The sequence below is a fragment of the Eschrichtius robustus genome, chromosome 6 (genome assembly GCF_028021215.1).
Source record: "Eschrichtius robustus isolate mEscRob2 chromosome 6, mEscRob2.pri, whole genome shotgun sequence".
Lineage (NCBI taxonomy): Eukaryota > Metazoa > Chordata > Mammalia > Artiodactyla > Eschrichtiidae > Eschrichtius > Eschrichtius robustus.
The window spans coordinates 58536118-58557337 of record NC_090829.1 but is presented as its reverse complement, the minus strand read 5'-3'; the positions used below and the strand labels follow the sequence as shown (position 1 = coordinate 58557337).

The 21220-nt window shown below is 36.2% G+C and overlaps 1 protein-coding gene across 4 annotated transcripts in view; it reads left to right on the top strand.

The window, feature by feature from the left end:
- The window catches only part of ZMAT3 (zinc finger matrin-type 3), a 31793-nt gene extending 11029 nt beyond the window's left edge, over positions 1-20764 (top strand). For 3 of the 4 annotated variants that reach the window (XM_068546269.1, XM_068546268.1, XM_068546267.1), the window contains 4 exons: positions 8687-8806; positions 11532-11698; positions 11817-11917; positions 13845-20764. In XM_068546269.1, the coding sequence (XP_068402370.1) occupies positions 8687-8806; positions 11532-11698; positions 11817-11917; positions 13845-14056 (600 nt within the window). In that variant the 3' untranslated portion in view covers positions 14057-20764. The remainder of the gene's footprint in view (positions 1-8686; positions 8807-11531; positions 11699-11816; positions 11918-13844) is intronic. The other variant, XM_068546270.1, reaches the window with a different exon arrangement.
- The last annotated feature ends 456 nt before the right edge of the window (positions 20765-21220 follow it).

Here is a 21220-nt window from a genome sequence, read left to right as displayed (position 1 = left end):
ACAATATTATCTAATCCACAGACTGTTTACATTTCACCAATTGTCTACTAATGTACTTTTTCTGATTCCAGGATCCAATCCAGGATAAAATTTTGCATGTAGTTGTTATGTATTCTTTAATCTGGTTGACTTACGTTTTTCTATGCTCTTTACCATCTTGCAGTTTTTGAAGAGTTGTTTTGTAGAATGTCCCATTTTGGGTTTGTTTGTTGTTTTCTCATGATTAAATTCAGGTTATGTGGTTTTTTGGACAGGAATACCACAGGACCAAGGTTGTGTCCTTCCCAGTTCCTCATATTGGGAAGGACATGATGTGAATATTTTGCATCACTGGTGCTGTTAACTTTGATCACTGGTTAATGTGGTGCCTGCCAGGGTTCTCCTTTGTAAAGTTATTATTTTTCTTCTCATGTTTAATAAGTATCATATGGGGGGGTACTTTGAGGCTACGTGAATATTTCTCATTATATTTTTACTCAGTGATTTTAGCATCTATTGATGATTTTTCCCTGCAACGATTATTACTGTGGTGTTTGCCGAATGGTGATTTTTCTGTTTTAATCATTCTTTCTACATTTATAGTTAGAATTTTACTTTAAAGAAGGACTTTTTTCTTCTTAATTAGTTAATTAATTAATTAATATCACTATGGATTATTATTTTATTCCAGGGATATAAACATTTACTATAATTTATTTTGATGTTTTAACTGTCTCACATTTGACCAGTGTGTGTCCCTTCGGGCTGCTGCTTATGTTCTTTTGATATGTCTCCATAATTTTTTGCATAGTTCCTTACTTTCTGACAATACAAAATACTCCAGGATTTTGTTGTACCTTCCCCATGCCAACCATTTCTTCAAGGAGGTTTCTTTTATTGGAGAATGGTATTTAGAAACCAAAATCTAAGTGTTAGGTGTGCCCTTTGGTACTGGAGTGTCATTGCTACTAGATCTTCTCATGACAGAGCTAGTAATATACATGTATGTATACATACATTTGTATTTATCTGTATGTACACATATTGAAAACTGAGTTCAGGCTGATGCTTAAAATTTCAATACAACATGACAGTGTTCATTCCAGCTTTCCATCTTATCTTAATGTTTAACTCCTTTCTTTGATAGTGAGAAACCTGGACTTTCATTATTCACAACACAGACACACACTCACTCACAGTACACATAAAGTAGTTCAGGGATTGATAATCTATGTCCTTTTGAAAAACAAGCCTACTAATGAGAAGGAAATATTTGTGCATTGTTCTTTTTGTCTTTAGCATTACAGTGTGTAGTTAAAGTACTGTTTTACAAAGTTACTTAGTTTATAAAGGTGCTACCTGCTAGCTTTGTCCTTCGTAAAGTTACTATTTTTCTTTTTGTGCTTAATAAGTATCATGGGGGAGATACTTTGAGACTATGTGAATATGTGAATAGTTTTTTTCTTCACTTCGCCTTCAGTGTGGTTATGTTATTTATTTTTTCATATAGTTAGGCTTATTTCTGTTTGTATGTATTTCATTTTGGGTCTTCCCCAATTCTTGTTGGCTTTGATTCTTTTTCTAAGTCTGTAAAATGTTAACATAGTTCTAAAAGTCAGAATCATACATAAAGGTATATTTAGAAAAGTGTCACACCATACCATCCTTTGTAGTCCATTTTCATTCTCTTATTGTTTATACTATTTAAAATGATTTTACCAGCCTGTTTGGTTATTTAATGTTTTACTGTCTGGTTTGTCAGTTTTAAATGGTATCCCAACAGTTGCCTATTGCAGAATCAATAGCTTATTCTACTTTCCTCTTTCCTTTTTCTTCCCATTTTTTTTGCCTTATTTCCATTGTATCATAATGTATAATATTTGAACATTGATCTTTCACCCTCATCTTCACCTTTTATTTAGTCTTTGATACAATGAGACATATGAAAATACTTACCATCAGCCCTTTTGCTGAAGTTTTCCCAGTCATTTCTTTGTTGAATGAAGCTCTAATAGATTTCTCAAGAGTGACTTTTAAGTATTGAATTCCTAAGGTCTTATATATTTAAAAATGTTTTTCTATAGTCTTGACACTTGATACAGGAAGAGTTGGCTGGACATAAAATCCTTGTTTCACACTTTATTTTTTTAAAACTGCTGCTCCGTTATTGTCTTGTTTCGCATATTGTGGATGCCTTTCTAATTCTTTTGCCTTTGTAAGTTATTTGATCTTTTTGCCTGGAGAGCTTGAGGACTTTTTTCTTTTTCTTTGAAGTCTCATACCTTTTAAAAGATCTACCCCAGATTTGATTGTTCAGATACCTGGTATGCCTTTGCAGTATGTAGATTCAGATCTTCATTTACTTTTGGACAATTTTAGACAATTTTGGACAATTACAGTTTCAAATACTAGTTTTTCTTTTTTTTTTTTGGCCATGCTGAGTGGCATGTGGGACCTCAGTTCACCACCCAGGGATTGAACCTGCACCCCCGGCACTGGAAGTGCGGAGTCTTAACTACTGGACCACCAGGGAAGTCCCTCAAATATTAGTTCTGTTTGATTGTTTTGCTTTTCTTCTTCAGGGACTCCAGTTTTACATAAGTTATTCCTTCTTTACTTGTCTTCACTTCCATTGCTTCCTCTCTGACCCATTAAAATTTTTTCTTTGTATCATTTTTATTTTCTTGACTGCTTTTCTGTCTTTCTTCAATGCCTCTTATTACATTTTCATTTGAGTCTATTCTTCTTTGACACTTGTATTTACTCCGCATTTTTGACATAATTATATTTTTCTTTCCTGAGTTTAATTTTCCTTCTTTTCATTTCTCATTACGTTTTGCCCGTTTTTCTTTGTACATTTTGAATTCCTGATTCAAGGTGATTTTTTATATCCTCAAAGTTTTGTTTGAATACTATATTTAATTCAGTTTGGAGTGTTGTTTTCTTCTGGTTTTTTTTTTTTTTTGAGGGGTGTTTCATTTGCTGAGATGTATTGATTTTTTTGGTAGTAACTTTGTATAGAATTGATTTGTTTTTGTCTATTCATTATGTGGATTTTGGGTAGTTTATGAGATTCTTAATTCAATGGCAACCTCTTCTATCACTGTATCAAAGTCCAGTTCTTTAATAATTTGTGAGTTTTTTTTTTTTTTTTACAGTGGTCAGGAGAGTGTTTGCATGTCCTCTGATTTTTGCTTTGTTCTGTTTTGGCCTGAAGGACGCTAACTTTTCCTGTTTTGCTTCTTTTCCCCTTCACCTGCCAGTTGCCAAAGGGTGCCTCTCCCTTCCTTTTTGCCTTTTTTCTACTCTAGAAGCCACTTTGAAGATACCCACTTCAGATCATGTGTACATTTAAGTCCCTCTCCAGCAGTCAGTGACTGGATCATGTTTTAGTATTTATAAAATTAAGGGATTTACTTTTTCTGGTAGTGGTTATAAAGCAATTTTAGGCCTACTGCTAGCTCCCTCTTTTCTCTGTCCTTCAGTTTTTGTTGGACTGCTCTTGCTTACTGTGAAGGCTTATGGCAGGAGCATGAGTGATTACTCCCTGGGATTTGATGTTTTTTCTTTTTCACTTACAGTTATTTTGGAGTCTGGGCATTCTGTGGCTTCTAGTTGTATGGAGGACATGGTTTTTGTGCAGTTTTATTTGTTTTTCTTATTGTTCTATATTGTTCATAGAGGATATATGTAGAAATGCAAATCTGGGCAGCCTCTACCTAGGTATCTGAAAGCTCTTGGGCAAATTTTTAACTCTCTGAACTTAGTTTCCTCATATGTAAAATAGGGATAATAATTATACCTACTTGATAGGGATTTTATGAAGGTTAAATGAGATAATATTTATGAAGTGTTTATATACTGCCTGTCACATAAGTGCTCAAAATTGTTAATTGCCATTATTGTCGTTATGTATGGATGCAATATCTGCTCGAATACTACTGTGGATACTGCTTTGGAAATAAAATGCTTGACACTATCTGAAGTTGATCCCTCCCGTAGTCCTGTGCACCTCATCTTCTTCTGCCTTTTTATGGGCTATGCTTCTATAGCTATGCTGTAGCTCCTGCATCATCTGTTCTTTTGTTTTTATTGACTTCCTCCTGTTGTCATGCAAACAAGCCTAAGCCATCTTAAAGAAAATCTTCTGTTGACCCATTTCCCCTTCTAACTCTGTACCCTATTTCTCTGCTTCCTGTCATGGTAGAACTCTTCTGTATAGCTGCCTATATTGGTTGTCTCCATTTTCACATCTCCCATTCTCTCTCTAAGCCACTTCATATGACCTTTTATCCCCTGCTACTCTACTGAAGTGGTTCTTACCAAAGTTATTCTTGACCTGTGTCTTTTCAAATCCAAGTATTACTTCTCTGTCCTGACCTGGTGAACCACTCCTTTTTTTGTTATTGGTGTTTTAAAATCATTTTGAAGCCCCTCAGACATAGAAAGTATTTAAAATAATATAATGAACATGTGTATTTGCCATTTAGCTTCAAGATTGAAAATTATCAATTCAATTGAAGCTGTGTCCTTTCCCAACAGTAGCTGCTCCTATGCTCCCAGATGTAGCCACTATACTAAGTTGGTGTTTATTGTCCCCGCCCCACACTTTTTTGTACTTTTGCTACATATGTATCTTCCTATAAAAAATGTAGTGGTTTTCATATTTTAACCCCCAGATTAAAGTGATTATTCTTACATATCTTCTTTTCCAACATGTTCTTTTTATTCAGCATTTTGTTATGAGAATCATTTATGTTGACACGCACGGCCTAGGATGTGTACTTTCACTACAGTATAGTGTTACATTGTATGAACAGTTTATCCATTATCCTGTAGTAAGTGTTACATTGTATGAACAGTTTATCCATTATCCTGTAGTTGGACACTTAAGTTGTTTCCACTTTTCAGTGGTTACAAACCGTCCTTCTGGGAACATTTATTATAGGTACCTCCTTATATGTGTGTTTCTGTTTTGTGATATCTGGAAGTAAAAGTTCCTGGGTTAATAATGTATATACCTAGACTCTTCTTTTGAAACACCTTGTTCTAGACTTCCATAATGCCACACTTCTCTGAGTTTTCATTTTACTTCATAAACCAGGCATTCTCAATCTCATTTTTCTGGATCCTCATTCTCTACTGCACTATATTGTATCATCCTAGGGCTTTGTCTTTGGCTCTCTTCTCTATCTTCACATTTCCTATGATCTTTATCAAATGCAATCCAGTCATGTAACTGCTTTGCTTAAAGTCGTTCAGAGGGCCCCCTACTGCCTCTGAAGTCTGAGTTCTGTATCATGGACAAAGCCACGAATAATTAGCTCCCTGTGTATATCAACTCCTACCTCTTTTCCAAAGGATCCTGAAGACCATCTCTCCAGCAGACTGGGCCTTTGCTCACACTATTTCCTCTTTCCCAATTTTCTTTCCCCTCACTCCCTACCTGCCTAGTAAACTTGCTTATTTTAAAAGATAACTCACATGTCCCCTTTTCAGGGAAGCTTTCCCTGACACACTCAGGCAGAAGTAAGCCATTCCTTCTCTGTGTTCTCCTAGCAGTTTGTTCCTTATCTCCACTATAATAGTGATTCATTTATCTAACAAATATTTATTGATTGCCTGCTATATGTTAGAAACTGTTCTAGAAATTGGGGCTATACAAGACAGACAAGGCCCTTATTTTCAAGGAGTCTACATTCCAGAGGGTAGGAAAGAGACAAATATAAGCAAACATTATTTCGGATAGTGATGAGTAGCACTATGATAAAGTGAAAGCAGACAGTGTGGCGGTGTGACGGAGAGTGTGTGTGGGGAGTGGGGTTTGGGCGATGGGGGTGACACCTCAGGTTGAGTGAGATGCTGTTTGAGTTGGGACCTGAAAGATAAGAAGGAGCCAGCCATGCAGAGATTGGAAAGAACATTCTAAGCAGAAGGAATAGCGAGTACAAAGGCCCTAGAGTCCATCTGTTTGGCATGTTTAAGGAACAGCATGACGGGCTGTGAGGCAGGAACGTGATGAGGAGGAAGGGGTGCTGTGTGAAATCAAATCCGAAAAGAGACAGGACCAGATCAAATAGGACCTACAGGTAAGAGTTGTGGATTTTAGTTTATGTGTAGTGGGAGGCCATTGGAAGATTTTAAGTGAGAGGTGACAAGATGTGATTTATGTCTAGAGTTGTCAGTATGGCTTATATGAGGAGAATGCTAGGGGGATGAGAGTGTAGAGCAGAGACCATTGGGAGGTGCTGCCCACTACAAGTGAAAAAAGTTGGTAGCTTGGATTACTGTGGCATTTGAGTGTCCATGGAAAGAAATGGAATGACTTAGGAAATATATTTTGGAGGTAGGCTGACAAGACTTGCCGATGGATTGCATGTGTTGGCTTTAAGGAGGGATGGACTCAAGAAAAGGACCCCTCGGCTTTTCTTGAGTAACTGGGTGGAGAGTAGTGCCATTTACTGACATGTGGATGAATAGTGGTGGTGGCACTGATGAGAAAGTTCTTTGGTGGGGAGGGAACCCAAATTTATGTTTTAGATGTTTTAAGTTGGATATGCCTCTTAAGAATGCAATGTGTGGATCGCACGAAGGCAGTTGGGTATATGGCTCTGAAGCTCAGGGATTGTCTTAGTCTGTTGGGGCTGCTTTAAAATTACATAGGCTGGGTGGCTTAAACAACAAACATTTATTTCTCACAGTTCTAAAGGCTGGAAGTCTGAGATCGGAGAGCTGGCACGCGTGGGTTCTGGCGAAGTCCTCTTCCAGATTGCAGACAGCCTTATATCCTTATATGTAAGGATATAAGGATATCTCCTTATATCCTTACATGGTGAAAAGAGGGCCGGGGAGCTCTCTGGCCTCTTCTTTAAAGGGCACTAATTAGGCTTTACCCTCATGACCTAATTACCTCCCAAAGGTCCCACCTCCAGATACCATCCCATTGGGATTAGATTTCAAAATAGGAATTTTGGAGGGACACAAGCAATCAGCCCATAACAGGGATGGAGATAGGTAATTTTGGGAGTCACCAACTTATTGATTATATTTTAAAGCTGTGAGACTGGGTAAAACAACCTAGAGTTTGCGTATAGATGGAGATAAAAGAGGGCTGAGGGTAGTGCATTGGACGCTGCAGCATTTAGAGAATGAGAGGTAGGGAGGTAAGAGGTAGTCATAGAAGACAATAGAAGGAGGGAGTATGAATAGTATGGTGCTTCTTAGAGTTAGAGCATAATGATGGCACAGACGTGACTGTTGTATTTGACTCCTGGAGATCACTGTGACCACGGTAAAAGCACCTTTACAGCATTCCAGTGGCCAAAAAGTGGAACTTAGCTCATTCCTTTAACTGCTTACATATCTGTCTCCTCCTCTAGACCATATGCTAGTCCTATTTATTTCTAGGGCTTAGCATGTAGTAGATGGTGAATAAATATTTGTCTACAGGTTTGGATTTTACAGTGCAGTTTAAAGAATAATATACGGTTTTACCCTCATTTAGAATGCTTTTAGACCACTGACCTTTCCCACCAGTTTGTATCAGCTCAGCCATAAACTTGTGAATAATAAATTAAATGAAACATGAGGGAGGAAAGCCATTTTAATAGAGGTTCACAGTGTATCCTGAAGCCGTCATGCTGTACTGAAAAAGGGCCTTGCTTTGGATTCAGAAGGCCTGCCTCAAGCTCCGGCCTCATTGCTAGGCCTCCTGAAGGTGTTGGGGGCAAGTTCCCCACACTCTCTGGATTGCAGTTTCTCAGCTGTCACATGTGGATAACATTAACAAATTCCTCTTACAGGATTTTTGTGAGTGGCAAATGAGCTAATGCATATGAGAGTTCTTTGTAAGTAAAAAGATGCTCTGCAAGTGCTATTTTTGTAAAACTAATTGGATTATCCATTTCATTACTGACTTATAAAGTAGATTAGATCAGAGTGTCATAAAATTCATATTTAGGCGGTGGCATATGAATGGCAACAAGTTGGGAGAGGACACAGATCTGGAAAGTGTGGTGCTTTTCCAGAAATATATAGGAAATTAATGTCTTTTGGCTTTGTTCTCTTATCGTTCCCAGATAAATTTAATCATTCTGTTAAATACAGTATGCTAACACATATATATGGAATCTAAGGAAAAAAAAAAAAAAGAGCATGAAGAACCTAGTGGCAAGACGGGAATAAAGACACAGACCTACTAGAGAAGGGACTTGAGGATATGGGGAGGGAGAAGGGTAAGATGTGACAAAGTGAGAGAGTGGCATGGACATATATACACTACCAAATGTAAAATAGATAGCTAGTGGGAAGCAGCCGCATAGCACAGGGAGATCAGCTCGGTGCTTTGTGACCACCTAGAGGGGTGGGATAGGGAGGGTGGGAGGGAGGGAGATGCAAGAGGGAAGAGATATGGGAACATATGTATATGTATAACTGATTCACTTTGTTATAAAGCAGAAACTAACACACCATTGTAAAGCAATTATACTTCAATAAAGATGTTAAAAAAAATCATTCTGTTAGAATCAAAGAGTAGACTCTTCTGCTTTAAGGTGTAATAATCAAATCTAGCTAGTGGTCTGTTTATCCCACTGCTGCATATCTCTGAAAGAATAAAATTTATTTATTTATTTATTTTTCAGTGAATACATTAACTCAATTTGACAAATTTTCCTCACAGTGATTTCTCATTTCATTTTACATCTAGGGTAAAAATCATGGTAAGAAACTCCGAAATTACTATGCAGCAAACAGCTGTCCTCCTCCTGCCAGAATGAGCAACGCAGTGGAACCTGTGGCTACTCCAGCTGTTCCAGTCCCTCCGCAGGTGAGACACGTGTGTCAAGGTGGGAGCTGTCCTATGCACAGATGGTCATGGATAAAATTTGTTGTCTATGTGCCCATCAAGGTACAGTTGAGCAAGTATTCCTAAAAGGTCCTACTTAGTGCTTTTAACTCCTTGAACTCCGTGGTGCTGGATTTAATGCATGCAAAAATCCATGAATCCCAAGATTTCTCATTGGCTTTGGTGCATGAAATGATGAAACAAAATTATTTCATGAGTCCTTCTCTATGCATTTCTCAAAATTCTGGGTTAAATGGCTCTGAATGTCTAGGCGAAGCCCTGAATGAGAGATTTTTAAACATTTATATCTCTATTGCAGTTAATCCCATTGACTTTATATTTTGCCTTCCAGCAAGATCAGTTTCTTGAGGCTGCCCTTTTCTTACCTCTATGCAGAGAGCCTGTATAAACTCTTTCTGGACTTTGGTATCATGACACACACTTGAGAGCCAAGTTCCTTTCACTCTTTGGGAGATAGATCAGGTGCTTTGAGGCAAGATATTCCTGTACTTTAATAGCCTCTGAAATATGGATGCTACTCTGTCTTTGAAGTATTATTTTTCTATAGGTCATAAATAATAATAAATAATAATCACTTTAATTGAGTACTTACTATGCCAGGTACTCTGCTAAGCGCTTTTCATGCATTACTTCATTCAGAGCTGGGCCTAGGGTGAGATGAGGGATGCAGTTGACTTAGGCACAGAATTTAAGAGGGATCCAAAATACTCAGTAATCAAGATAAATAATGTGATATTTTAAAAATTCAAAATTAACGTGAAAAAGTCAATGGTGAACAAAATGTCAAAAACTTAAAGACAGGATAAGTATTATTAATTTTCCTTTTGCCATAAGCAGCAATGTGGCTTGACATGGCACTGTTGCTGATCCTGTCTTTTTTTTTAAATTTTGATATTTTGTTCCTCATTGATTTTTTTGCAGTAAGTTTGATTGGTAAAAATATTCCATTAAGTATTTTTTTTATTCTATTTATTTATTTTTTTAAATTTCTATTTATTAATTTTGGGTCTTCGTTGCCACACGCGGGCTTTCTCTAGTTGGAGTGAGCAGGGGCTACTCTTCGTTGCGGTGTGCAGGCTTCTCATTGCGGTGGCCTCTCTTGTTGCGGAGCACGGGCTCTAGGCACGCGGGCTTCAGTAGCTGTGGCTCGTGGGCTCAGTAGTTGTGGCTCGTGGGCTCTAGAGCACAGGCTCAGTAGTTGTGGCATTCAGGCTTAGCTGCTCCACAGCATGTATGATCTTCCCGGACTAGGGCTCAAACCCGTGTCCCCTGCAGTGGCAGACAGATTCTTAACTGCTGTGCCACAAGGGAAGCCCCCCATTAAGTATTTTTAATCCTGATTGCTGAGTTTTTTGATGCTCCCTTAAATTGTGTGCCCATGGCAAGTGCCTCCCTTGCCTCATTCCTGGCCTGGGTCCTGACTTCATTTAATGCTTGCAACAACTCAGAGGTATTGACCTTATTTCTCAAAGTATGATCCATGGGCCAGCAGCATTGGTTTCACCCAGAAGTTTATTAAAAGCCCAGGTAAACTAAGTAACTTGTCCATCGTGTTACAAATTTTATAAAGTGGTGGAGCAATGATTTCTCTTGATCTTAGACCTTTACTCCTAAACACCATGGTATAATTTTACTTTTCTGAGTGTCAGTTTTTCAGTACTTACAGTGTAGATAGCAATATCAGCTGTTCCTCTGTCCTCATGAATTTGTGGGGAAAATGAGATATGTTAAAAACAGAATCAGAGGACAGGAAAATACGCAGAGAGATCTTCAGGCTGAGTAGTTGTCTCAGTGCTAATACCTGAAGTCTGCTCTAAAAATGGACAGCTGCTTCCTGTTAGGGACTGTTTTCAGCTGGCTCCACCCTCCTGGGAAAACAGCCTTAGGCTTCTTTCATAGCATAGCCCTTTGTGATTTTTGAAAACAGTTATCCTGTCCCCGGAAAAATCTTCCCTTCCAGGTGAAACAGTGCTATTTCCTTCAGCTGGTCCTGATATGATATGCTTTCCAGATTCTTTATTGTATATTTTATTCTTCTTTAGCCAAAATCTAATGTGTCATGTTTTGTTAACCCAGCAATACTTACTGAGTTCACACTATTTTCCAGGCACTGTGTTAGGTTTCCCTTAACTCACTGTTTCCCAACCTGAATACAATTGTCTGGATCTGCTGGTTATTTCCCCCCTAATTATATTATATCTGTAGCTAATTTATAGACTCTGAGGACAGGGGCTCATTTTCTAAATACATGTCTGTATATCACTTTTGCATTAGGTAGCAAGCCCTATAAACAGTAGGCATTCAGTAAATACTTGTTGATGGATTCTGGGAGGACTTCATTCTTTCTGGTAATGTGATTTTAGGCCTTACCTGTACTGCCCTAAATCTTCCATATTGGGTTTTTAAACTTCTTTTCTAAAATTTCTTCAATGGAGATAGCAATGAGGCATTCATCAGTTTGGTACACAGGTGATTGTAATGCAAAACAATGATTGTCTCCCAGCCATTTTTTCTTTTTTCTTTTTCTTTCTGGAATGAATTATTTCCTGTCCTTATAAAGCTGAGTGTTCGTGGTCATGCCATAACGTTCGGTTATTTTTCAACTCTTAGAAGGAAGGAACTTTGAGGAGAAGAAGAGAATAAAGTGCACATTTTAAAACCTTGTTTCTCGTATCTTTGCTGTCAGATGAGCTCCTTTAAGCCAGGAGGCAGAGTGATTCTGGCCACAGAGAATGATTACTGTAAGCTCTGTGATGCCTCCTTCAGTTCTCCGGCTGTGGCCCAGGCTCACTATCAAGGGAAGAATCATGCCAAGAGGCTGCGGCTGGCGGAAGCTCAGAGTAACTCATTCTCGTAGGTATTGCTGTTTTCTCTTAGGCCAGCGTGTTATGTGAGAATGTCTCTAGAGAGAAAAGAGTTGAAAGGGATCCTTGTTTAGAAGTCTCACTCTTTTAAAATTTCTCTTCTCCAGAGAATCCTCAGAGGTTGGTCAACGGCGGACCCGGAAAGAAGGGAATGAATATAAGATGATGCCTAATAGGAGAAATATGTATGCAGTACAGAATAATTCAGGTATTCTGTGGATTTCCACATACCTTCACTATGTTCTGCAAATGGTCTTCTCTATTTTTATTTCCTTTAATGGTAATAGATAGCCCTGAGAATTTGGGGTTAGCTGTTGTTTTGTGGAATTGGTCTAGTGGTTTTTCAAGCTGGTGTTTATTTCAGGTCTTATTTATTTATTTATTTCCTATTTAGTGTATTATTTATTTTGATTTTAAACCAAGTCTATGTTTTAAGGTCTCTTATCACAGTACCTTTATGTTTCTTCTGGTATTTGTCAGCTGAGACATTTAAATGCATTATAAAAATGGGCTATTTGGTTTAAAGTTGCACCATATTAAATCCCCATTTATTGGGAAAAATAAAAATTATAGCAGTGGTGTTTAACCAGGGTAGTGACTCAGATTATCTGGGGAGTTTTTGTAAAATACACATGGCTGAACCATGACTTAGAGATTTTCAATCAGTAAATTTAGAGTGGTACTCAGACATATGTGTGTTTTGAAAATGCTTCAGCAGTGATTCTGATATATACCTTCAGTTCAGAATTACTAGTTTATAGGAATATTTACTGCATTTTCTGATTACCTTCAGTAGGGAGAGTAGGACTGAGCAGTCCCTCATCCTTTACCTACCCCAGCCTCCAATGCATACACATATGAGCAGAGGTCACTCATGTGAAAAGTAAAACAAACAACAACAAAAAGCTAATTGGAAAGGCAAGAGAAGCATAGAAAAAAGGGACATATAGAAAGCACAATGAAAATCTAAACATATATCAGTAATTGCAATAAATGTAAACTTACTAAAGTCCCAGTTAAAAGACAAAGATTTTAAGATTAGGTAAAAAATATTCAGCTGAAATGAAGGAAGCTCAGATAGCTATCTTAATATTAGATAAAAAAAACTTTAGGGTAGAAGGTGGTTTAGACTTATGTTCTCTGATCAGAGTACAATTAAATGAGATGTCAATAATAAAAATATAAAAAAGTAAACAAAATTTTTATGTGTTTGGAAGTTTTTAAACATTTCTAAATAACTCATGGGCCAAAGAAGAAATCATACTGGTGATGGAGAATTCTTAGACCCAGATAGTAATAAAAATACATCAATATTTGTAGCATGCAGTTAAAGTAACATTTTGAGAAAAGCCTTAAATGTTTATTATTGTAGTAGAAAGGAAAAGCAGAAAATTATTGAGCTAATGCTCCAACTCAATAAGTCAGTTACGTAAAGAAAAAAATTATCAATAATTCCACTATTTTTGTATACGTCATTCCAATTCTTTGTGTATGTTACTTCTGTAAAATGGAAATGTAATCATATTTTGTGATATTCTTATTTTACTTAATAGCATATTATAATCAAATATTGTTACTAAAGAGTTTTCTATAACATTGTTTTTAGTGACTGTATAGTTTTTCATTGTATTCATTACCATGATTTTTCGAGTTATATTTTTGGATCTTTCCTTTCCCCTCACCCTCCCAAAAAAGCTTTTATAAACTCTGATGAAATAAATGTCCTTGCTCATAAATCTCTATGCAAAAATTCTCAACATTTTCTTAGTATAATTCTTAGAAGTAGAATTTTTGGATTAAAGAATTAGCATAATTATACAGATTTTGATATAATGCTTGGAAATGAAAGTATTTTTTAAATTATATTTACTTTTTAGAGACATTGCCATTTAGAGTTTGGGTCTGGCTCTACAGTAACATTTCTGACGATAGTTGGAGGAATCATTTTAGCCTTTTAGATTGAATCTGTATAAAATTGTAATTTAAAAAACCCATTAACTTTACATTCTTTTAAAGCTAGGAATCTGTGAATTTTATACTTTGAGCTTAGAATTACAAATTACAGTGATAATTGGTCAGACCACCATTCACTTAGTATGTTGAAGTGAATACATTACTTTTGCCTCTTGCTTTAGCAGGTCCTTACTTCAATCCCCGCTCTCGGCAGAGAATTCCACGTGATCTGGCCATGTGCGTTACTCCAAGTGGCCAGTTTTACTGCTCCATGTGTAATGTTGGGGCCGGCGAAGAAATGGAATTCCGGCAGCATTTAGAGAGCAAGCAACATAAAAGCAAGGTGTCTGAACAGCGGTACAGGAATGAGATGGAGAATCTGGGATATGTATAGTGATTGTCATATTCAGATAGAGCAGCTTGTCCTGCCTGTTGTTTGCCTTCTGTCAACATGTTCTGCTTTGTGGTTCTTTTGATATGAGTACATTCCTCTGCTTAATGTTAATACACGTAACCTGCAGTGGTACCACGAGGTGTCAAAACTGGGGAAGGAAGAGAACGTGCTTAAGTCATGATACTTTTTCAGGTCAGTTGTGTTGAGCTGCTTAAAGCCTGTGACCTACCTACCCCATGAGAAATAACTTTTTATCTTGACCAAGTTCTGGTCAACTAGTAGCCTGACCACTTAGAGCTTTAACTATTTAAAAGCTTCATCTTTTTTTGCAGTTTTAGTGTTATGTACTGCTAAATAAATAATTTTATTGAGTTCTTGCTTCAGATCATAGTAAAAACAGGTAAGCAAAGATTTTAGTTTCCCAAGGCTTCTTTGGAATCACCACCTCAACTCAATGCATTGTCAGTAGGATATACTATGTAAAACTGCATTAGAGTCCTTCCCAGGACAGTTTTTCTCTTTATCAAGTCCTCCAATTATTGAAATGCAGGTTTTCTTGGATTCAGACAGTTCTAATGTGCTTGTGTACTTCCAAACAGTGAAACTTCATTTCTGGTTGTGAATTTCACAAATTTAAATTCACCTTCTTCCCGCCTCTTTTTTTCCACCAGTTGAATTAGCTTATCCAATAAGCTCATTTTCATGCCCCAGCTATGTTGTGGGTTTTCCAAGCCCCACATTTGAATATCCAATGAGTTTAGAATAGATGTGATTTAAAAAAAAAAAATACATTTTCTTCAGTTGGTTTTAGGAAATGAAATGTGTTTGATATTTCAATTTAGAGTTACTTGATGATAATAACATGTACTTATATGATGGTCTCAACTGTAAGTTCAGATCCCTTGATGTTTGTTTTGGTAGACTTTTTAGGTAAACAGATCCTTACGTTTTACTTACATTCTTCTTTGTCTTGCTACTTTGTTGACTGTCCTGAAAAATACCACACCTTTACTATTTCTGAGATAGAGAAGAATTTTTTTAAAAAGTTAATCAAATTTTAGTATCATCATTTCCAATAGAAAAATACCTGAACTTTGGCATTATTCTTTATAATCTAGCTTCCTTGAAGATAATAAAAATATATTATAGATTACTTTCATATCTGATAATTTCAACAGTATTATTATTTTTGTTCTTTGTTTTTAAAATGAGAAGCTCTAGTGTTATATCTAGATTAAATAATGGAGGATTCTATGAACTTTCATTAACCATATTTTACCTATTTACTATATTTACATGCATAAGACTGGTGCTCATCCATACTTCTTTTGAAAGGCCATGTTCACCAGGTAGTTTGTATTGAGCAGTATCTTTGCACTATGGTAAATTCACTTTTGATTGCTTATATTATTAATTAAAAATAAAACTCCTATTTTTCCTTGAAAATTCTGTAGGCAAAGAGATGAGGAGAAGGAAAATTATCATCATTCCTCTCCTTTAGTACTTCTGAACAATTTTTAAATGCTAGACCCATATTTAAAATTAAGTTTTGTGATTAACCTCTGGTACACCACCAAGTTGCCCTTCTGTTGAAGTGGTGGTTTTTTGAAAAGTAAAATTGCTTAGTAATTTTATTTTCTTCCAGAAACAGAAGAATGGAATAATATTCTGTTGAGGTTCTGTCTAGACCTGTGACTCTTAGTATAATAACCCTTTTTGTAGTAATCTATAAAGTATAATTGATTATTTTAGGGCAGTTTAGAGCTTATCTTATTGGTCAGTAGGTTACTCATTTTGCTGCTAAGTATAATTTTTTGGTAGATTTTAATATGACAGTTCTGGCCACATGGTTCTGTGATTATTTAAAAATCTCATTTTTTCCCCCTCTCTCTCTGTATGTGTGACTATATATACGTATACACATGTATAGGTATGTGTGTGTATATATATATATATTTATATATATATATACACACACATATATGTATAAAACTATGTACATATAGCTTTATGTGATACCATAGAGAAGATTTCATTGAATCCTTAGATAACAGTAAAAGATTGTGGATAAGAATTTACATTTTATAAAAGTGGCATGCATCCACTTTCGGTTTTTCCTTTACAAATAAAATTAAAGGAAGGATTCCCTCTACTCTCCCCACATAACAATTTCATTATATATATATAACAGCAGTGGACTTAAGGCCTTAATGTTTTTCCTGGCCTTGCATATTCAGGTTTCTCATCTCTCAGTGCCCTTAATGGATGTTATGAATCCATAAACGCATTTTCTTTTAAAGAAAAAAGTTAGATTTATAGTGTTAATTCTTACTTGTTATATTTCTTTGCACTAAAAAAGAGTGATGTGTTTGTTTTATATGACACTTTAGATACCATATTGCCTACAATAGCTGGGTTTGCTCCTTAATTTCCAAACTCTAGGAAGTTGATAAATAACTTCTATGATCATTTATAAAGGTTACAGACACGTCCAAAAAAAATCACACATCTCTGTGACAGTGGGTTATGTTTTGAACTTGTTACCTTGCAGTATTCTCCTGTGTTCCATAGGTGAAACAAAGGGTGACAGAGGTGTCAGAAAGGAAATGCCTAAATAAATACATCTCTTCATGGTACAATTTCTCATACTCATGCATTCCTTACAGACAGTGTTTTTTTTTCCCCTGTCAAAGAAGGCTGTTGTTACTACTGCAGTCAGTGATACTCATTTGGTTTCATTTAGTGAAATCGAGCCCTGCTCTTTATTGTGCTTTAGAATTTGCACCCTGTGCTCCCCAGGAATCATGTTAGTATCTTTTTATATTCTGTACATAAGGACGGACAGAGCCCTAACCAATGGAAAACCTTTAGTCAAATAAGTAGATTCCAGTAATCATCTGCAAGAAGAACTCAGAGCATCAAAGTCTCTTTTCTCTGTGAATATCTTTGTGTAAGTTGTCATTCAAAAATCAGTGTTCGAAGATAACAATTAGAAACTCTTCTAAGATACTGAGGGCAAGAAGTTGTGAAGGAAAAATTTTGGTGTTCCAATTAAAAGGTTGGATTGCTTATGCCTTCGAAGTGTTTTTTCAAAAATGTTCAGCTACAGAACCAAGCATGCCATGTAATCCTTTGGACCCCACATTGAAAACACTTTGTTGGTCTTGTCTTTGTATATCACGTACTACAACTTGTAAATATGTGCATGTTGTTTATGACGTTTGTCTGCTTGTCTCTTATTGCACTGAATTCTGCAAGGTGAATACTTGTTTTATACCATTCATTTAGAAAAAGTTCCGCCTCCAACTCCTCCTCCCTATTGCCCCTTTTCATTCGTTGGTAAACTTAGAAAACCATTTAGAGTTTTTGAAACCCTGAGGTTGAATGAAGAATCATGGCTATCAGAGATCATCCCCATGTCCCTCTTACTTAAACAGCTAAAAGTAAAGCATGAGATCTTCCACTTTATTTTACAGAGCTGTTCTCCAGTACTGGTGTGCTTGCTTGTAGCTACACTATCTACACTTTGAAAAAGGATAAAAGGATATATGTATATATCTATATCTGGTTAAATCTTCCTCTGTAGATAGACTCGAAGGATTAGTGGTGGGATTAATGATTCCTTCACTCCTGAATTGGCTGGGATTATGAGCAACGACCGTTTGAGGACTATCCAGTGACCCATGTGAAACGAGTCTTGCTCGTGTCAGGGGAGACAGGTAACTGTTCTGCATAATATCCTCTACAGAGAGGCCTAGGAGTGATGGATTTGGAACCTAATCTGTTTTGTTTCCTCAGTGTCAGAACATAGGCTGGAAGTACCTTCTAAAAAAACTTGGTGGGACATGTACTAAAGACAACAGAGCTGCTTTAGAGATAGAGAAATGTTTTGTCAGTATAGGCAAAAGTTTAATGCAGGCTTTTGAACAAATATTTTAAAAATACTCCACCTTACCAACTTTTTTTTTTTTTTTTTTTTTAACCAGCCAAATCACCCTTCAGGAGCTTCAGGCATAATAAAGAATGTTTTGTTGTTGCTTTAGTTTTTTGGTGGTGGACCCCTGCCATTGTGAGCTATTACTATCAATCTAACTGAATGGACAAATAGCTGTGTAAATAGCTTCTCATATGACATTTCTACTGATAGCTGTTTGACTTTGCCTTCTTGTTATGAATGGGAGGATCATTTATCAACTCCCTTTCTGGGTAGCTACCAAAAAAAATACTGGCTTATGGTACCATGTGACCCTGTCTTTGATAAGCCCAGAATATGAGTGCCTTTAGCAAGTTTTAGCATTTCACAGAGAGGAGAGATGATAGAATTATTGCCATTAATCACGATTCATAAAACAGGAGCTTGGAATAACAAAGCTTTATGTGCATTCTGTGTTCTACATCTTTTTTTTTTTTTCTTTATGCAATCTCAATTTGATATTGAGTAAGACTGTATCATTATTGATCAGGAACCATACATGCTGAAAATGAATCCAGTTGTCCCAGGCTGGCAACAGTCATTGATCTTTTTTTGTCACCTTGATCTGTGTTACATTTATATTTAGTGAATAGTAGTGTGGTGGATTGGGAGAGTTTGATATTGAAGTCTGGAAAAACTTTATTCCAGTGTCTTTTTCAAACTTATCTAATACTGTAGAGAGGATAGAATTATGTATTTGCAAATGAAGTGTGTGGAGAGACTGTCTTCACAATACTTATTAATTGTGCTAGTTCATCTCTACATTAAAAACAGGCATCTTCACAAATCAGGTTCAAGGTATTTTAAAGCAAAATTTTCCTTACTTCAATTAATTTAAAATTTTAACTTGCCTGAGTACTTTGAGTCTTTAAAACACACTGCTAAATTAATTTTGTTGTAGAAATATTAACATTTTTCTTGACATTATGAAAAATTTTAAACATAGAGTTGAAGAATTTTACAATACACTACCACTAGATTCTACCATCAACATTTTCCAGTACTTGTATTACTGCATATCTGTCTATCCCTCTATTTATCCATCAAACAATGGACTTTTAAAAAACACACATTTTAATGTAAATTTCAGACAGTTCCCTTAAACACTTCGGCATAGGTGGCATTAACTGTAGTTTAATATTTGTCTGCATATTAACATCTTTTAAAAAGCTGTGTATGAAGTTGAAAACCTGAGCCAATTAACATATGTCCTTTTCTCCTGTGGACTTTAGCTTTCCCCTTTCAGTTTCTGTACGTGCTTAGAGTGAGGGAAGACGACTCCTTTTCAAACTGAAGTTTTCTGGTGTTGGTCGTTTTAAATGCTAATTGTCATACATTTTAAAGCTTCATGACAAGAATTTTTTCTTTACCCCTCCTCTTATGATGTATTTTTGCTGAACTATGCAGCTTCTTTAGAAAACTGTAAATTACTGATTGGGGTTTATTAAATCAGCTTATACCTCATTTCAATCTGCTGCTTTTCTCCATGGTATCACTTCTTTTACTACTTTCACATGTTCTACCAGAAAGTAGAGAGGAGTAAAGAGTCAACCCCATAGACTATTAGCTGTTTTAATCAACTCTACAGGAACAGATTGAGTAGTTTAGAAAGTAGAAACCACTAATTTATCTAAAGCCTTTGACTTCCCTGAGAATTGTAATTGCCCATGCTTTCTCTTAGCCATAATTAGCAGGATTAAAAATGACTGTACTGTACGATGAGTTGTTGAAATTGTGAGCCTTAGTAACCATCTTCAGCTTTACTCTAGTACTGTTTAGGGAAAAGTTTTGACATACGCCTTTATTTTTACGCCAATTTTTTTGTGGACCAAATCGGAAGAATTTAAGTGACTTATTGCAGGTCATGAAGATTCAGCGGGTAAGTCAGAACTGAAACGTCAGTACTCCTGATGCATGTGCTGTGCTTGCTTGATAAAATTCATGGCTTTCAAAGTAACACTTCCTTTGGGGCCCTTAAAATGAAAATATGTATTTTTACTAATTAGACTTTCATTTTTAGACATTTCACAATTCTTTGAACGTCAAGATTTTTCCATGGTCAGTTCCTCATTAAGTCAATGCAACTGCTAAAAATCTCACTAACAATACAGGTTTTATCAGATTTCCTTTTGCATTATATAACCTTCTTGATTCATTCATAACTCTTTCTATGTAAGTGCTTAAGTGACCCCCTCACTAGTGAAAATAAATGTTCTATATCGCTGATTATATGTATATTCTCTACATGATATATTTTTTTAAGGAAAAGTAACCCCATGTGTCTGGATGAACGATATTACCCTAGGGCAAAGCACATATAAAGCAGTTTATTTCTACTCTGAAAAATCTGGCATTTATGGGAACAAAACTCTTTCAGAGTGGCTGGTCATTGTTTTGCCTTCTTTTGGTAACTGAGCACCTTTCTGTGGTTTTGTAAATTAGTGTGTCATTTTGTAAGAATTTCATGTTATTCTGTATCAATTGGTGTTCACCTTGTGGTATCCTCGGCTGCCGTAATAATTTACTTTGGGTATGGTGTGTCTGCTTTGAAATGCCTTACTAGAGTATGTCAGACCCTGCTCTAAAGCATTTCATGTATCTGCTAGGACAATAAGTTGCCTCTCTTGGATGTATGCTCTAGATCCAGAAGCAAAACTGATTTTGCTTTCACTGTTAATGTTGCATTTTAGCGCAGTCATTGTTTTAAAATAGAGAATAAAATTGTGGAAAACCAACGGAGACTTTAGAACCCTTCATTTAATGGCATGGCAAACTTTTAAAACTGCTTTTACTATTTCACTAGGACAATGTCTCTGGTAAAGGATATAGCTAAAAAATGCCAGCCAAAACTGTATGAAATTGGGATTGTTTCCTACAATTTTCCCTAAATGTCATACAGGGGTTTAACATCTGTATATGCTGTATATGCTATGTGCCAGTCACCACTTCGGAAATCTGTTTGTGTTCTGAGGCTACATAAATGACAAAAGTGTCATGGGATTAAAACCACTCAACTGTGAATTGTGAAACTGAAATTGCTCTTTTGGTTTTATTTTCTTCAGCATATTGGATAGAGAAATCTGAAAGTTATTTAAAATTTACACTGCTTATGTTGATGGCTCATTTTGGCTGTGTATCCTCACTTATGTATTGATTTCTGATAAAGGCTTGACGTTATTATAACAGTCATT